The following is an 18745-nucleotide window of genomic DNA, read 5'->3' on the forward strand; positions in this document are numbered from 1 at the left end:
GACACATCTCACTCTTATTCTGTGAAACATGACATTCCAGTGTCTCTTGCAGGGCAGGAAGTGTTGTTGGAGGCAGCTCTGTGGTGGAGCCCTGTGGTAGAGTTGGAAGCCAAACCCGACATTTCAGAATTTTACTGCACTTTGCCATGTGACCTTATGCTGTCAGCACCAGAGAAAGTAATTTATTTCTTTTCCCTGGTAAGAGGAGGGACAAGGACAAATAATATGAGAGCTGATCTTGGAGATAACGGGGTCAAAAGTTTCAGCTGCAGCAGAAAAGAGGAAAATTCCTACAGCAGTACTGGGAAGTGACACATCATTGATTGCAACAGCCCGCAGTGAGGGGGGAGACTGGATTTTGATGAGAATATGCTGGCAGAACTTGGGAAATCCCAGGCAAAATCCTCTAGCAAAAGTAAAACTGACAAGTAGAATTATTTTGAGCTCAGAATGGGAACACAGTGTATGTAAATCATGAATTGCTGTTTTGTGCACTCTGGCGCTACCTCACAAAAGATGTTTCATAATAGAGCAAGGATTTCCTGGGGGGGTGAGTTTGGGATGGTGTGGTTGTAAGTTTGTTTTTCTAGGTGAGCGAGGTGACTGAATAATTTATTCATTTTGTTGACTAGAGAAACAAGCAGTTTCTGAAGATGTTTTCAGATACAGATCTGCCTTTTGGAAAATTTATGCAGAACAAGAAAACATCCTTGCCTCAAATTGTATGTATTTCTCATATCTCTGATTTTTTTTTATAAAGGAAAGACTTTGCATATGTCTACATCTTTTCTACTTCTGTGCTGTGACTACAGAAGATAAAATCCTTTTTTAAGTACTCTTTTTCTATCAATTGTGTTGCTCCTGCTTGCTATTGCAGAGAAATTACGTTATTGAATGTATGATTTTTCAGTTACCCCATGGCAGAACATAGGTGTGCTAGCATAAATTGTAAAAGAGAGACCATGATTCAGGACCAAGTGAGAAGAGAAAAGTGGGCAGTGGAGGTGAACTGGAGATGTGAGAAAAGACCAGGGATGTCTAATATCAGCTTGGGCCCATGTGGGCTGAGCTGAGTGTTGGCTGCCTCCTGTGGGAGGAGGGCTGGTGTCTGTGCTGTGCTGAAGGAACCTGTCACCTCAGATGCCCTCAGTTGCTGTCTGCAGTGCCAGAGTGTAAGGAGTTCTCCAGGAGCCAATCCTTGTCCTCGTGACTCAAGACCTCAGCTAGACTCAGGCTGACTCTGGATTACGAGGCGGTGGCAGCTCTTCCTTACATTTGGTTGTGCCTGCAGACCCCCCACTGTCCCTGCCCCTTTTGAGCAGGGCTGTGTGTACAAATGGGGGCTGGTGTTTGATCGATTCCCAACTCCCTTGCTTTGAAGATGTCCCAGAGAAAGCTGCTGCTGCTGCCACAATGTCCATGGATAAGCCAGTGATCTCACTGCTTGGAGTGGCTTGTGCACAGCAGTTGGAGCACTCCTGGGCTGTAACACACAGTAGTGCTGCAATGACCATTTTGATTAAAACATTCGGTCCAAATAATCAATATACAGGATGCGATTTGGGATAGAGGAGGAGCAGCAGTATTTTGAGGCTCTCAGCGTTGAGCTGTGTGAAGGCAGAATGGGTTAGATCCGTAAGCAGTCCGGGATCACAAAGATGATAAACATCTTGGGATGAGAACATGGTGGCGTGGTTGGCTTTATCTTGGCATCCAGCTGCCTGCTCTGTTACTTTAGGTAAGTTGTAAAGGCATCACTTACTCCATCTGTACAGTGGCAGGCTGTGATTTGCTCACTGCAGTGGTGTTTACAGAACACTCTAGTATAGGTGGATGAGGAATGGTTAAGGCTAGGAAGGTTTATGGATGCATATTTTCTACGTGTGCTTATGGTTATAAATAGGATTTGTATGCTGGCTTCTTGTTAAAGTATTCTCATTAATTTTAACTTCTAATGCTGAGGTATAGCAGGCTGTGTGCTCTTCGTCTTAGGCAAGAATAAATAAATTGTTTCTGTAAATAAAATACATTTAATTTTAAAGGTAAAATAGTGAAGGTGTATTTTGGTGAGGTGTCCTTGTGACATCTGCTGAAAGGTCTGGAGACTGTTACGTGAGGGTGTGTTTGCAATGAATGAGGCAAGAAAGCTAATTTGGTTCCAGAACGTTGAAGTGGTGGGAGAATTTGCCAAAGTGGTTTTCACAGGTTACTAAGGCAGTAATTTAAACCTCTCTTTTTACCACTCTCTTTAGGTAATATTTCAGTAATTACATTGCCAGTTTCCAGCACCAACTCTCCGACTAAGATTTTGCCAAAAACCTTAGGACCAATCAATGTGAATGTTGGACCCCAAATGGTAAGTGTTGCAACCCTGGTAATGCCAACTTGTGTAACTGCCTGTGTGACTTCCTGTTGGTGTAACGTAGAAACATGAAAAACAAAGATGTGAACTGTGTGAGGAACTTGCTGCTTCCTGCCCCAGCCACAAAGTGCCCCACCTGGGTGGGAAGGGGGGGGACGTGGGGGCACAGCAGGCTCAGCATCCCAAAATTGCCACTCCCAACAACGCTCCTGTGTTTGCCCTTGGGGGACACCTGTTTGCCTGGCTTTGAGTGGAAATTAAAACAGCTTTATCAGCTGACATTTTAACAAAAGTGTATTAAGGAAAAAAAAAATCCCATTAGGAATGTTACTGATATTCTTTGAATGTTTTTAGTCATGTTCTCACCAGTAAATCTCCCTCCAGCATTGCCAGAGAGTGCCTTGGATGTGCCATGAGAGATTTAACTTGTTGAAACTACTCTTCTTTTCCTGTCAGTGGTAATGGTATATGGGCATATGTTGACATTTCAGGGATTTTGGATCTAGTTTTGAGAAAAAAATTAGGTTTTCTGGTGGCCAGAGAGCTAAAAAAAACAATACCTAGAAACATGAACAGTTTCTGGTGACCTGATGCCCACCTGCCAAGCCCTTAGCCTGAGTACAGAACCATTTGGTGTGTTTTATAAATAATTGTGTTAGGCCTTTTTCCTGTCAGCATTACTACTGTTCTTTAGTGGGTTGCACCAAAGGACAGCAGTACACCAAAGGGGCACACACATTACAACCACCCCCCCATGGCATTCCCTGCTGTGTGGAGCTCTCTGTTTGGAGTACTGGGCACAGGCTGCCAGGGAACTGCCCTGGAACTGCCCTGGAACAGCCCTGCTCAGTGCATCAGTGCTGATGCACGTCTTGCTGGAGTGTGTGCCCTGTAGCATTGCACTGGAATAGTTCTGCCACAGAAGATGTTTTGTGAGTGCAATAAATAGCCCAGACCAGGGCAGAGCAGTCTGTTAATGCAGTTCCTACTCTTACAGGTGACTTCTCAAGGCCCTGCTTTTGGTTTAAGTGAGCCCTAGTTGCAGTTAAGGTTCTATAGCAGATAGAAGTTGCAAAAGCTACTACCTGGTGTGAGACACACAATTTTTATTTTTTTTCTTTTCATTTTTTCATTCTTTTATTCTGCTGTTTTGCAAGGATAGATCTATATTCAGAAAACATTTTCTTATTAAGTAGCCATTAAAGCAGGCCTTCTAGGACACCCAGGGTACAGCTGTGTTATGCCAGGCCATTGAAAGGAGAATGCCCACAAGCTCTCAGCAGTGCCAGTGTTAGCGCTGCCTCGGCCTCCCACCTGTGTCAGCAACACCCTGCTGCTGGGAGGGGCTGTTGGCTTTGTTTAACCACTGCTCCAGGTCCTTCAGACCAGCACAGCCCCCGGGATCAGTGAGGTGGCTGAACGGTGACCATTGGTCTGAGTCCCCCGGGCTATGGCTGTGCCAGTGGCGGAGAGGGCACTGTTTGCTGGCTGGGTTCTTGGGTACGACTGTTTGGTACCGTTTCTTTGGATTCAATCCGTAGGTGTAAGTTTAAGTGTTACTGATAAAGTGTTAGTGCTCGTTCCCAGGGGCCGCCAGGTGGCACTGCGGGCCGGGCGGGAGCGGCCCCGCACACGGGACCCGCGGGGTCACGGCGGGTAACGCAGCCAGGAGGGCACCTCTGGTTCTCCGGGATCCACCAGGAAATACATCACTTGTACCACTGCTTCGGTTTCTCTAAATTTCTGGGTTTGGTTCTGCGGAGCTATCCGTTTACAAAAACTAACTGAGATGAATTTATATCTTTAAGACAAAACAATGTGTGTTATGACGGTGTGGTGTCAGGAGGGATGTGAAGTAACACTCAATGAGCTAAGGAAATGGGAGATTCTTCACATATAATTTATTTCTACTTGTTTAAACAGTATTGATGGATACCAAACAAATTCTGTATACTTATTTTTTGCATATGTGTGTATGTATATATTCACACATTTGCTGTATATATACACACTTGCTACATATATATACACACTTGCTATGTATGTATATATATATGCTGTATACTTACAAGGTTGTTGGATAAGTTAAATAGTAAAGGAAACTACAATGTTTAGTACAGTCAGTACTAAACATGTTACTTAACAAATGGAGTAAAGTAAAATAAAGTTTTAAAAAGTGAAATAAGGTATATGAGTAAAAAGAAACCTTGGTATGAATCTTATCATACTGGAATCAAAGTAATTAAATGTGTTTTATTTTAAATATTAAGTAATTAATGCTGTTTGATCCATAAATACTATCTAAATTCTTCTGGTGACCTACTTTGAAGAGTGAACTTGGATGTGATTTAAAAGTTGAGACCAGGTGTCTTGGTGTTAACCAGTGTACCTGCAATTTCACCAGGTTTGTGTAAATGAAAAGTCTATCTACAGTACAGACTTTAAGTTGAATTCCACAGGTACAGTGCTGTATTATTAGCTTGCCAGCATGCCCTGGGATCTTGTGAGTGCTAGAAACTGCAGGGAACACTTTGCCTGGAGCTCGGTTTGTCTTTGGTACCGAAGACAATTACAAGGAACAGATCCATTGGAAAGAAAGAAGGTTTTATTGGTTACAGGGATCAAAACATTGCCTGGATGTACTCGTGGAGAAACAGCTGGGTGTCTGTAGGTACAGATCCTACCTGCCATACCTAGGAATTACTTCTGTTTGTCTAGTTCTTGACCATATGAATAATACAGTAATATGCTACAATTAGAAAACAGTGTTGTAATTATGTTACTGTATGAAGATCTTCTGATGACATCTCTTCTGTATATTTTGACTGCAGCTTGCTTCCAGTACAGAATTTATTACTGCTTTTCTTAGTGCAATGCTTAGTATTTTGGGCTGTGGTAACCTCTCTTTTCTTAAGACAGCAGTGTTTTTTATTCCTAAATTTTACAGATCATAAGCACACCACAAAGACTGACCAGTTCAGGGAGTGTTCTGATTGGGAGCCCATATAACCCACCTCCAACAATGGTCACACAGACACACATAACAGAAGCTTCTGGCTGGGTCCCAGGGTAAGACTTTTACCTTATTTAAAGATGTCTGAGGCAAGTGCTGCAGCCCCCACCCCAGCTGCACTCAGCCCCCAGTTAAGCACCATGGACAGGGATTGTGAGGCAGAAATCCCACTGCTGCTGCCCAGGGAGAGGCCTCCTGTGCTCTGCACCGCAAACCAAGTACGTGCTGGCTTTCAAGGCACAGGGCTTCAAATCCATCCTTCCTGTTCAGTGTCCCCCACAGCAGTGTCAGGTCTCCAGCTGTGAGTCTGTGCTGTGGGGCCACTTTGGAAACACAGGGAAACAATGGAATGTAACTTCCCAACACTCTCAGGCAACGTTCCTGGTGTGAGCTGCAGGAATAAATGCGAGTCTGAGACACAGCTCCTGTTTGCTGTGGGTATAAATGGGATGATAAGGAACCACCAGTGACTGCAAACTGCTCGTCCTGTGCAAAATTCACACCAGCTGCTTCCTCAGAGTCTCTCTCTTCAGCTCTGTCTGCATCAGCCCTGATATGAACATGTTTAGTGGTTTACCTTGGTTTTTTGTTTAAAGATTTCAGAACATTCAATGGCCTGAAAATACAGGATATATGCTAGGCACTGTTTAAAGACATTTTTGTTCCACATGGAGGAATTTTAAATAGGAATTTTCAAAGGAGCCCAGTTTCTCCTTTTTGATGGCCTTTGGTTATCTAGCTCACGTCAGCACTTTTGTAGTTCCAGGTGAAGTGACTTACCTAAATTTATATGGGCAAAGCATGGTAAAATTGGGAATAGAACTTGTCTGGCAGTGAGCTCCAACAACCTCCTCCAAAAGCCCTAACCACCTTCTCTCAAATTTTGTCAATCTCTGTGTGTCAGATTTTTCCCTTTTGGGAAACATGTAGCAGCAAACACCAGATCCAGCAAGGCCCTGCATACTGTGATTTTAGTGGTCTGTAGATATGATGTTATTTTCATCTTAAGTTTGAATTGTCTTTTCTTAGGGAGCGAAAACGGACTCAAGAAATTATAGAATCAGATTTTTCAGAAAGGTGAGTATTGCTGAACATGTATTTTATGTGTACAGTCATACCTCTTTTACTTCAGATCTGCCCTTCAGAGAGATGGGTGTCCAGTTCCCACTTTCAGTTTTCACTCCTTCACATAAAAGCTGTGTGAATCTTATTCCTTGTAGTTATAATTCATTCCTTTTAGCTTCATCACTTCCTGATAAATAAATTTGCTGTTACAGATGATACTGGGAGTTGTGAAAAACAGATTTTCAGAAACAAGATTGTTCTAGTTTTCCATGTGACAAATACTTGTAAACAAATGGTCTTTTCCTTTGCTTCTGAAACTTTTTTTTAAAACATTCAAGGTGGATTTATTTGTTTAACTGTTGAGGTTGATCAAATTGAATATCTATGTAGGGATTGGAAGTGTTGGGGGTTTTTTAATCTTCTGGTGTTCCTATTCTTTTTTTTTCTTCTGTGTTCTGTTTTCTTAAATATGTTCTAAATTTTGAAAACCATTCTTTTACTTTAATATTTTAATATTTTCCTTAGCTTGTTACTGCTGGCAGAACTAGGCCTTTTTCCTGTAAAATAACATATCTCCCTGAAACATATTACCAAATGAACTTTTCAGACTGTAATTAAAAAAAACCTTAAAACCAAAAACAACAGAGCTGAACTTTTTAAAGGCTTCTGTTGTAATCCACATCCAAATCTAGTTTGTGTGAGAAAACCAACTGCTCCTGTTTTTTTCTGTTACTATTAGCTAAGCTCTTGCTTTTCTGGAAGAAGAAGGTGAATGGAAAATAACCCTGACAGTTGCCAGTTGTTAATTTGGCACCATAAAACCCAGTGAATATGTACTTATTCTCCACTAAAGAAATTCTTGTACCTCTGTCTTAACTATGATGGCACAGAGCTTAATTCCCCTGATGGGCAAGTTTAGTATCTCTTGCTGTATTTTAAATATTTAAATAGGGGTGTCTGAGCCTTTCTATTTTAGGCACACACGTGAGAGATCCCCATAAATCTGGGTTCCAGGCACATAAATACCCTGTGAGATTTTTTTGATTGTTCTTTTGTGAAACTACCTGGAGATGAATTCCAAATCTATTTTTAAGCATCTTCCCGTGGCATGTGTTCAAATACAACCCATGTAGAAATAGCCAAGGAAAGGGAAAGGGCTCCAGTGCACTTTTTTGCCAACTTGTAAGAAACAAGAAACTGATGCAAAAAATCAGAACAGTTTTGGTTTAATTTAAATGGTCCAGATTCCTGTTGCAAAAGGTAGACCCTGTACTGTGTAACACAGTAGCTTATTAACATTCAATGTATTAAAATAATGTTTTTCTCTTTCCAGTAAGAGAAGCAAAAAAGGAGATAAAAATGGGAAGGGGCTGAGGCATTTTTCAATGAAAGTTTGCGAAAAAGTTCAGCGTAAAGGAACAACTTCATACAATGAAGTGGCTGATGAGCTGGTGTCAGAGTTCACAAATTCCAACAGCCACTTGGCTGCAGACTCGGTAAGCAAAGAGGGGGTGAAACTGTTATACCATTACAGATTTGTCTGGTTTATCGTGGGGTTCTGTTCCTTCTGGTTCTGCACTGTCCTGCCACCGTCCATACTTTCCTTCACTTACTTAACTACTTCTCAGATATAAAGACTTATCCTCAGAAATTCAAAAACAGAGAATTAAAATGAAGAATTGAATTCCCTCTAAATTATAAACAAAGTAGACAAGTCTGCCAAAATAATTAACTTTAAGAAAAGACTACTCTTGCACCCACCATGTGTGGTCTTGTCTGGCTTTTCAATAGTGACAGACTTGCCATGGTGGGAATTTCCTGCACAGATGCTTCCAGCAGGCCTGAAGCTTCCACCTGTAGCCAGACATGCTCATGTGGTATCCAAGGAGTAGCACAGGAGAAGGATCATATTTTAATAGCACTCTGACTTGAACTGCTATTTTGGCATTCTATCTTCTACATATCTAGGATGTGCTCAATTGTCTTTCCTTTTTTAATTCTTTCGTTGTAATTAATGCTGAATTGTTTTCTTAGCAGGCTTATGATCAGAAGAATATTAGACGGAGAGTCTACGATGCCCTCAACGTCCTGATGGCAATGAACATCATTTCAAAGGAGAAGAAGGAAATCAGATGGATTGGCCTTCCTACAAACTCAGCTCAGGAATGTCAGAATCTAGAGGTAAAGGGAGGTACATGGGAAATTCTGTTTAGTTCCCAGGTTATGATAATGGAGTTGCTCTTCTTTACAAGAGGGGTTTTTTTCTCAGTTTGGAACTGATTGGTTTTGATTCTTGCACACTATGAAAATAGAACTTTTGATATTGGAATAAACTGAAAGGATGTGTTTGATAAGATTAGTTCAGCTTTGTTTATTTAGTATATGTTACATAAAGTTTTTTAAAACCCCAAGCTGTTTACCTAACAAAAATGGACAGTGGTGTAATAGCTTGAATTAACCAGAAGAAAGTCAAAAGAATAGAAGTCCAATTCTCTATTAATGTCTGTACTTGGAAATACGATTCAAAGGAAATTAAATTGAAAAGTAATTCCTGCTAGGGTGTCAAATACTAGTTATGAACTGCCAGTAAAACAAAAAAGAAGTTTAACTTATTGGTTATTTCCATTATTTTTCCAGCAGGCTAAGAGTTACAGTGGTTTTTTGCAGGGATGCCAGAATTTATATGCACAAATGTTGCTTGTCCTTCAGGCCAAATGTGCTATAAATAAAAGCACAAGTCACTGTATTTACTGCAGCGTGATGTAATGGCTGTTTGCAAATACATCTTAATATTTACTAGATTTGTGATATTTGTGCAGTAGGTATCTTAGGAGGTGGGTGGCGCCTTTCCAGTACAGAACAGCTCTTTTTGTGCAGTCATTTACATCAATTGTCTTTCTAGATGTGGTAATAGAAAAGCTTTTACTGTTTTGTCCATTACAGCACTTGGCAAATGCACTCCCCCAAGGAGAATGCATGTGCTCAGTAATTATACTCCAGGGTGGGTTCTTTAAATTATGGATAAATTTACTGTTTGCATACATTCATGTGAATGTATTCTCTTCAATATAGGTTATTGTTACAAATATAGAACTTGTGTTATCTTCAGTGATCATATGTGATTCACTGTTTCAGGCTCTAATTACATATGCACAAAATGGAAGCCAGGCTTATTTTTTTTAAAAACGTTGCTTCCTCTGACATAATAGGAGAGAATGTAAAATACAACTGCATTTTTATGGTGTGAAAATCAGAATTAATTTTGCTTTTAAAGCTGTACAAATTGCCAACTCTTCTTACAGTGTAAATCCTAATAAGATTACCAGTACAAAAAAATTATTATATAGAAACCATGCCTAAGTGATATCTGCACTGTTTATTGGTTTTAGGAATCCCAGAAAAAAAAAGTCATTTACTGTGCTCTGAAGGAAGCATTTTAAACATTGAAGTGTGTGAGGAGGGAGCCACCACAGAGCAACACTGTAAATAGGACAGGGGGGTTGGGCCAGCTAAGTTTTAAAAGACTGCATCATTTATTTCCAGTGGTTGAATGAAGAGGTAATTTAAGGGTTTAATATTCTGGGGAGCAATGATACAGTGCTGGCACCAACAGGATGAGGAAGAACCCCTTGTAACCATGATGACAGTTGTCCAGTTCTCTCATATGGCCCTGGAGGACACTCCAAACACTGCTGTACCTGCAGGGCCTGAAGGCATCCAGCACTCCAGCTGTCCCAAACACTCCACACCCCGGGGGAGGATGGCTTGGCCCCATAAACTGCCATTAACAAAACTCTTGCAAGAGAAGGATTCTGTGCTCATATAGAAAATGTAACCTCTACCCCCTTTTTGGGGTAGAGGTAATCACAAGATTTGTTGCTGCAATCTTGTGAGTTTAATGGAGACTCAAATGGAAAGAGGTCACTGGAAAGGTGGAGGAGATGATCCTGAGCCCAGCCTCCAAACATTTATGTCTGGTAGGTTGCAGTTAGAACAGTGGGACGTCCACAACTGCTGAAGAGTGGAGGGGCAGAAAGAAAAAAACCCGAAAATAAAAACCACAAACCCCAAAGCACCCCCTCGAGCAAGTGTTTGATTTGGTGCTAATTGGCTCTCAGTTCACAATACAGAAGAGCAATGGGTGGGGAGATAATAGTCTCTTGTAATAATGAATTCCTTACTGGAGTTAAAATGGTTGACAAAGAAAGAAATTATAGTTTGACAGACCTGTTTACTGGAGAAACTCATATGACCAGGCAATTCACCCCGTTTTCAAAGAATGGCACAATGGCACAAGGTAACTAAGGAAATATCTTGATGCATTTACATTTATCTTTTAAGATAGAAAAACAGAAGCGGATTGAAAGGATAAAACAGAAGCGAGCCCAACTGCAAGAACTGCTGCTGCAGGTATATTTAATTTTAATTTTTTTTCTGTAAATGAAAGTACATTTCCTAAACCCACACATTTTCATACAGATGCAGTCAGATATAAGAAATCAGTAGACAGTGAGTGGTGTCACAAACAGCACTTGTTTAATAACTTCCAGAGAAGAATTTCAAAACTAGTTCTTTAGAGAGAGAAGTGGTTGATAAAGGAGAGGGGAAAGAGAATACAGATCATGGGAAGAGGGGGAATTTTTGTTAACTTTTGTTTCAGTGTAAGGAGCTCCTAGTCTGAGGTAATAATGCTTAAAAAGTACCAGAGAAGACCTGGGACTCCAGTGCCTTTTCCAAAGGAATGGGGAAGCTTTAGCACTCCTTTATTGTTTCTTCTCCAGGGAGTGTGAGTGGGACATAGTCATTAGGATATGTGTGAGAAATTTGCCTTTAACTTCTGTTCCTGGTGAACTTCATTGTGCAAAGAGAAAGACAGGCCACAACTTTTTGACAAAATAAGGTATTGAGAGTTGGTAAATAAGACCTATGGCAGTTCATTTCCTGGAAACACTGATGTCTGCTCTTTTATTCTCAGTGATCATTTTTCTTTTTTCTTTTTTTTTTTTTTTTACAGCAAATAGCATTTAAAAACTTGGTACAAAGAAATCAGCAAAATGAACAGCAAAATCAAGGCCCTCCATCTTTGAACTCCACAATACAGCTGCCCTTCTTAATAGTCAACACTAGCAAAAGAACGATTATAGACTGCAGCATATCAAGTGACAAGTGAGTGTTTATGGAATCAATTTTTACAATTTTATTTTCTTTACAGACTGGAATTTTTCTTAAAACAAACAAGGGAAATTTTTCTAGTTTACTGAAAGTAATTATCGTATTTTACATTTGCAACTGTCACTCCATGGGGTTGCTTGTTGTTTTGGTTTGGGGTTTTTAATATTTAATGCAACTGCAGGAGTAATAGGAATGAGTTTATCAACACTGCTTTACAAGTTAAAAAAGGTCAACTGTCACTTTGTGAAAGGCACTTCAGGCTGACATTTCAAAGACCGTCCACTGCACAGAAGAAATAACTGAATGAAACTGTGTATACCAGGACAGCATCACCTTTTCATGAAGCCATGGTACTGCTTCTGAATATTTACTCTTCATATGCCAGAAAACTGTATACAGTCAGAAACAAAGGTGATCCATGTGACACAAAAGTAACGTCCTGGAGGTGATGATAACAACTTTTAAAGTGTCTTTTAGCACCAAAAAAGGGGCACTTAGTTCTTTGAAGGAAATGACATAGAAATTTGAAAGACTGTCTTTGTAAGCAAACTGCTATAGTTGCATTTGTATTAATTTGAAAATAATTACATAATTCTGGTGCTCTTCGTCCTGTGAAAATATGGCTGAAGTGTGAGGTGCTGTTACTTTAACTGGTAATCGGATCACAATAGTTTATCAGCTGAGAATAGCTGGCTTTGCTTTAATACTGTAGATTACAGATTTCACTCTTGGTGTGCAAATCCTGGACTGAACTGTGTCAGGCAGCAAAAATAGACAGGCTCTAGTAACCTAAGCACCAACATGCAAAACAGCAATACTATTAAGAGTTGGATTTTTGTAGAAAATTGGACTGAAGTCCAATACATTCTGTGACAAACCTTTGGAATACTCCCATCAGCACTGCAGTTCACCAAGCTGGGAATTTTAGGATCAATTTTAGTTTAGCATAATTATGCCCTTATTTTATAGTCACACTATATAGTTCTTTCTGCACTATTGAACAGGGCTCTACCTTGAGCTTTGAAGTCGTTAAAAAGTTGAACAATTCCATACTGAAACTTCAGAACTGTTGCTTTTGAAGTTTCAGAGGTTAAACTGGCATCTGGGATCTAGAGCAGTAGCACACGTGTAACAGCCTCTAACTGTATGAAAACTCTGGTACTAAAAGTGAGCAAAATTATTTAAATTGTTGATACTTCAGTTTATATAACCTGCTTTGGTATTACTGTCATCTGGAGGTCATGAAGAGTATGACCCAAATTAAACAAGCTTTCTACTGTGGTTATTATTTGTGCAACTGATTAGTGGCAGCAGCAATATGTAGATAAACAGTGCCAGAAATCTGCTCTGGTTTAAGCACTGTTACATTGATCTGTTTAATAAGGCAAAAGTTAGCAAAAGTGGGCACTCAGTTTGGAGAATTCACATCCTGTAGTTTATTGGAGAGTATTTGTGCTGCTTAACTCCATTACTGGTCAGCTTGAGTGCTTGCCCTGCACTTGGTTCCAGTCCCAACAGCCCACTCTTTAAAGGGCTTTCATTTTTCTTTCTTCTCCAACTAACATTTATATAAAGCATTGATGTGAGTAAGTCCAATGAAGAGCAAAGCTCACAGCATTAGCTACTCAAAATTGTGTTTACAGAGGATCTTCTAAAGGAAAGTAATTGTTTGGAAAAGTCGTACACATGAGGGTGATGTCGTATCATGAGGCACATAAGTTTGGGTCCTCTAAGCTTTTTCCTATGCAAGAACAGGCTTTATCCAGCCAAAACAGAATGAAATTTCTCCCAAATAAAAATGAGAGGTTATTGGGCAAGTTTTGTTTAGAGTTTGAGAAGGTAGATGGGTGCCAAGCAGCATACTGGGAATGGCATTTCTGAAGTTGGAGTAGGAAAAGCAAAGTCTTCAGATAAAAAGGAAGTAGTTATAAATTATATTGAAAAGATGAGGCACAAAAAGAAGTCCCATTTAAAAAGGAAGAATATATGTAGTGTATATGGTGCTTCTATATAAATGTTGTCAGTCCTGGGAAAAAGAAGCGATAAAAAAAAGGAGCTAGAACAAGCATTCAGATACAATAGATGTATCAGAAACTTGGAAAATGAGAACATCTCTAATAGGAAATGCAGACTATTTTGCCATTGGAGATACAATGCTGTACTTTAGAGGAAGTGGGCTCTTGTACCCTTACAGAAAGAATTGCCTGCAAGAGCAGAAAATCCAGATTAAAATTGTTGGTGATCAGATCTGCACTTACCATGGGAAAGGGACAGGAGGTGTACCCAGAGTTTGTATCCATGCTCTTGTTAGCCTCTGGACCTAGCTTTTAGTACTGAGATGGCAGCCCAGATCAAAGTGGATTTCTCAATAACAGCCAAAATAATGCTGGCAATTACTAGAAAAGCTAGTAAGGAATACAATGTAAAACTAGATGCATACAGTGCTTTTCTATCTGGAATACTGTCCACTCTCTTGTTCCTGGAAAAAATATAGCAAAACCAGAGGAGAGACATGGGAGGGCAGCAAGAAAGAGTGAAGCTTTGAAAGGGCTTTGACAGAAGGAACAGATGGCCTCTTTGGCCTGGAAAAGAGAGGACAGTGGATTCACAGGTGTCTCTAAAATCATGGAGAATGTGCATAGAGAACATGTCAGGTCCCCTAAAGAAAATCCTCTAATAGCTGTTGACAGCAAGAAGTGCAGGGTCTTCCTGTGTCAGTGGCTACAGGTTGCTGAAAGTACCCTGGAGAAAGAAATGTAAATGTCTCTGTTTGGAAACTTGTGGGAGAGGGAAAGAAGTCACCCTCCTTTTTAACATCCACTATTTGACCACAGCACATGGGAGGAGAAATGCAGAGCTACCAATAAATGCAGCCTTTAATCCTGTGCCATAAACCCAGAATTCAGTTATGCCTTAGTAATCCTACTGCCTGCTGGAACTACCTTGGTATGACACTGGTCTCCCCCCATTTGTGTACACATGGTTCTGTGACTTGAGCTGTGCCAGTCCAGGTAGCAGGAATGTAACTGTACCAGTTAAAGGTACAGTGACACATTTTCCCTCTTAATGTGGTTATGCTGGAAGGAATGCAGGTGCAAAACCAAGAGATTTTACAAGTATTACAGGATGAGTCATAAAAGAAATGGTGCCTGGAACTGACAATTGCACCCAGCACAAAGCATTATAGCACCAAGTGAAAATTCTGTGCACAGACACAGGAGCTGTAACACTTCCAAGCTTACTGGCTCCAGGTATAGGAAAGCTAATATTAGGAAAAAAAGCCTATCAAGAAAATGGGCATGTAACATGAGCTTGGAAAGCAAGTGGAAGACCCACCAGTGAGTTATCTTTCAGAGATTGTATCTCATGGATGGGATAAAGGTCTTGTCAGCAGCAAATGAGGGACTGGGAACCAGCCTTATGTTGTGATGCCTGGAGCAGCACAGTCCAGGCTTTCAATAGCCTGTGGTCATAGCTTAAGGCCAGTCTAGATGCCCCTGCTTTCCTTAAAGCTGTCTTAAGTTTCACAATTAAGTATCACAATTTCCACTTTTATATGCAATGAAAAACATTTTCAGAATCCTGCAGCAGAAGTGGTGGGTTGTGAACAGACAGGACTGAACAGACTGCTTTGCTAGCTGCATCCAAAAAAGCAAAATTATACCAAGGTAAATAGGTCAGTTCACAGGAGGAGTGTTGCACAGTAGAACAGAAAGTGAAGTGTAAAAAAAAGCAAAAACAAAACAGTTATTTTGGTGACAGGGCTGCAGGTGACCTTATTGGCTTTAGTGCAAGTGAAGGTTCATGTTAATAAGGCCTTCCTCTTCCCCTTTGAAACTGCTTAATGAGATTGAAAATTCTAGACTTTCTTCCTGCAGTGAAGTCACTTTAATTGAGAAAGTGCCATTTTAAACCCTGTAGGCAGGAGAGAGAAAACATTTGTTGCAATTCTCTTTCCCTAAGGACCCCTTACAGAAAATGAAGAATCTAGACACTTACCTCAGTGCATACCAAAAAACCCAGAAAGAATAAGCAAGAAAAGCACAGCTGTGCTCTTTTCAAAACCACCTCACTTTTGATTTTTTACATGCAGATTTGAATACCTCTTTAATTTCGATAACACTTTCGAGATTCATGATGACAGTGAGGTGCTGAAGAGAATGGGAATGTCCTTTGGGCTCGAAGCAGGCAAGTGCTCAGCTGAGGACCTAAGAACTGCAAAATCACTGGTGCCAAAAGCTTTAGAAGGCTATATCACAGGTAAGTTAGATGGGACTTTTAAATGTTGTTCCAGATCAAATCCATAACCTTGGTTAACTGAAGCAAATTTAATTATATTAACCTAAACATTTGAAGTTTTATGGGACCTAGTAGGGTTGGTATATGAATCAGTTGTTTTGCTGTTAATTCTGGAAGCTATGTCATAGTTGTCCTGTAAATTTAATTCACACTGATTTATAACAACGAACTTCTAAGTGAGCTGCATTATGAAGAAATTATTTCTTAAATAACTAAATTGACACCAAGAACAGATTTTCATGCATTAGTATTGATTTTGAATAACTGGATGTATGGAGGAGCAAACTGGAAGAAGGCAGCTCCTCCCAAGTTGAGGAAAAGGAGAGAAAAAGAGCATCTTGAACGGGTTGAGTGTAATCCCTCAGGTGCCAGCAGATGCCATCTGAGAACTGAGCTCTAACTAAAGCAAGAGGCTCTGAAGGCTTTGGGACAGGAGTCCCATGCAGAGGCTTTTACCTCCCCTGTTTGAACTGGTCATGCTTAAACAGACTCAAACCTAAAAGTCCCTCAGCGTTGCATCACTGGATTAGAGCTGCTAAAATTTGTCATCACTTCCTTTAGTTATTGTCAGAGTATGTTCTTCTTGCTCTACCCACAGCTTGAACTTACCCAACATTTTCTCAGGTTTCTCGAGGGACTTTATCTGTAAAGGAAGTGTTACCCAATGAATTCCTGTGTACAGACCTTGGTTTGTGAGCAGAGGGAACAAAGCTGTTGCCCTGACTTCTCTGGTCTTGTTTAAATTGCAGTAGTATAAAACTGTGTCTTCCACAGGAAGGTTGGAAACTTCAAACATTTCACTTAATTTTTTTAAAACTTCCCTAAAATTGATTTCCTTCAGTTGGCAATATTTAATCTTCATATCAGGATCTTTAAAATGCAGGCTTTATATTAAAAAAAAAGGCCATTTTGTTTGCTAATAGAAATATAGTTAAGTGGTCAGGAAGTTGAACACATGTTTTTGTATTCTTGATTTAACTGTGTGAAAGAATTAAGAATGAAACAATTCCTTAAAATTTGTGATGTCAAAACACTGGTGGATATAACTTAAATTCACTTACATTCAGTCAGATTAGTACACTTTAAATAGCTTAACATTTCAAACTACATCAAACGTGCTTCTGTTTATCAACACTTGTTTGTGTTTTCCTGGTCCTCTTGTCCTGTGCATTTTAAAACTAAGATTTCATATTTTAATTTTGGTTGATTTTGAAATTACGCTCCAAGTCTTTTTAAGACAGCACTGGTACCAAAAAGAGAAGCTGAAAGAAATCTTGATTTGTTCCTTGCAGATTCTTTCAACTACAAATTATTTACCATCAGCAACGTAAGAGGGGGAAAGGAGTAGAACCCACATCTTTTTAATAGTGTTGCAAAGTAACTTAACTTAATTGCTCTGATGTGTCCAGGATCAAACTAAAATTTCTCTTTAATTTTAAGCCTGTGTTAATTTACCTTCAGAGAACAGAATGGTTTTTTACATTTGCACCAACCCCTGTGTCATTACACTATTTACTGAGTATTTCCCTAGTAGCAGACCAGCAGCCAGGAACCCATAGAGCCTTTAATTCACAGGAAATGCATTGGTTTTAGTTTTCACTCAAATTGCATTGAGGTAATGGGTCACATCCAGACGTGGGTTACATTCAGCTGTTTCAGCCTCTGAAAAAATGAGCCCAGAGGTGCTGCTACCAGCACCTGGACATTTATTTTAAAGGCTTCTTCTATCTGTTGTTTGCCATGTAATTACACAACACTAATCTACAGTTAAGATATGAATTGCACAGTAGTGGTTTCTAATGGCAGTAAGTGACAAATAAGGGAAACAGACTGAAATGTTTTGCACAGTACCTGAAAATCCAGCATTTGCTTGCTTATTTATTTTTGGTTAAGTGTGTAACTTTCCATTTTAACCTTGGGAGTCTTTAAACATTGTTTCTTACACTGCAGGAGTAGTGAAATAAAAGGGTCCTCACTGGTTTCTAGAATCCATGGTTACTTCTACAGCTGTCATGATGACCCTTTTAACTACATTGGCTTCAGTTACTACTATACAGGAAAAACAAATCAAGGTCTCCTATTTATTCCCCAAGTAAATTTATTGTGATCAAGATTTATTACAATCACAGTAGTCACTCCATGAACTCAACTGCTGTAGAAGCCAGTCCTGTTCTAATATGTCTAAGTAGGTAAGTAATTTCCTGTGCAATGTTAGTTTGACCTTTGCCTGGTCATTTTTTCAGATAATTCCTGACTTCCAAACACTAACAATAGTTTGTACTGTGATGCTTGCCAGTAGAACTTGAGGAGCAGTTGGAAGAATCCAAGTCTAAACCAGTTAGATTAAAGAAACTTAAAATAGACAAAAAACCTTGGACCATCTCAGCTTTGAAAAGAAATAACTTTCTATTTGCGTTAAACAGCCAAATAAATTGCTTGGAATCGTTGAACTGATGATGTGTGCATCAAAACCTTATTAGTGTATTTTCTTTTCAGGAGGATCATGTATTTTAGCCATTCTTCAAGTGCCCAAATTTTAAAAGTAGTGTCTTCTAGGTTTGCTATCAGTTTCATGATGTCTTAGCAAAAAAAGTGTTGCATTTTTGTAATATGCATTTTAAGTACTACGTTGGTGTGATCCCCAGGTAGGACTGCCATCGAAATCACCCAAAGCTAAGGCATATTAACATCACAGAGTAATATATTCTGTATATCTTAAATTTGTTTGTTACATGCTTTTCTGTTGCTTGACTGTCCTAACTGACAAGGTCTAAAACAGGACACTTGCACCAGCTTAAGATGCATTCCAGTGCCCCAGTCCTAGTTACACATTC

The 18745-nt window shown here is 39.8% G+C and overlaps 1 protein-coding gene across 5 annotated transcripts in view; it reads left to right on the top strand.

The window, feature by feature from the left end:
• The window catches only part of TFDP2 (transcription factor Dp-2), a 46549-nt gene that overhangs the window by 22623 nt on the left and 5181 nt on the right, over positions 1-18745 (top strand). Inside the window, exons 4-13 of one of the 5 annotated variants that reach the window (XM_027650664.1) lie at positions 633-722; positions 2253-2356; positions 5310-5431; positions 6405-6452; positions 7774-7936; positions 8475-8621; positions 10782-10850; positions 11455-11606; positions 15706-15872; positions 18155-18357. In XM_027650664.1, coding sequence (XP_027506465.1) covers positions 633-722; positions 2253-2356; positions 5310-5431; positions 6405-6452; positions 7774-7936; positions 8475-8621; positions 10782-10850; positions 11455-11606; positions 15706-15872; positions 18155-18165 — 1073 coding nt within the window. In that variant the 3' untranslated portion in view covers positions 18166-18357. Of the gene's footprint in view, positions 1-632; positions 723-2252; positions 2357-5309; positions 5432-6404; positions 6453-7773; positions 7937-8474; positions 8622-10781; positions 10851-11454; positions 11607-15705; positions 15873-18154; positions 18358-18745 lie in introns of those variants that run through there. The other 4 variants (XM_027650661.1, XM_027650660.1, XM_027650662.1 and 1 more) reach the window with 4 other exon arrangements.

This window comes from Corapipo altera, unplaced genomic scaffold, assembly GCF_003945725.1.
Source record: "Corapipo altera isolate COAL_440 unplaced genomic scaffold, ASM394572v1 54, whole genome shotgun sequence".
NCBI classification, from domain to species: Eukaryota; Metazoa; Chordata; class Aves; order Passeriformes; family Pipridae; genus Corapipo; species Corapipo altera.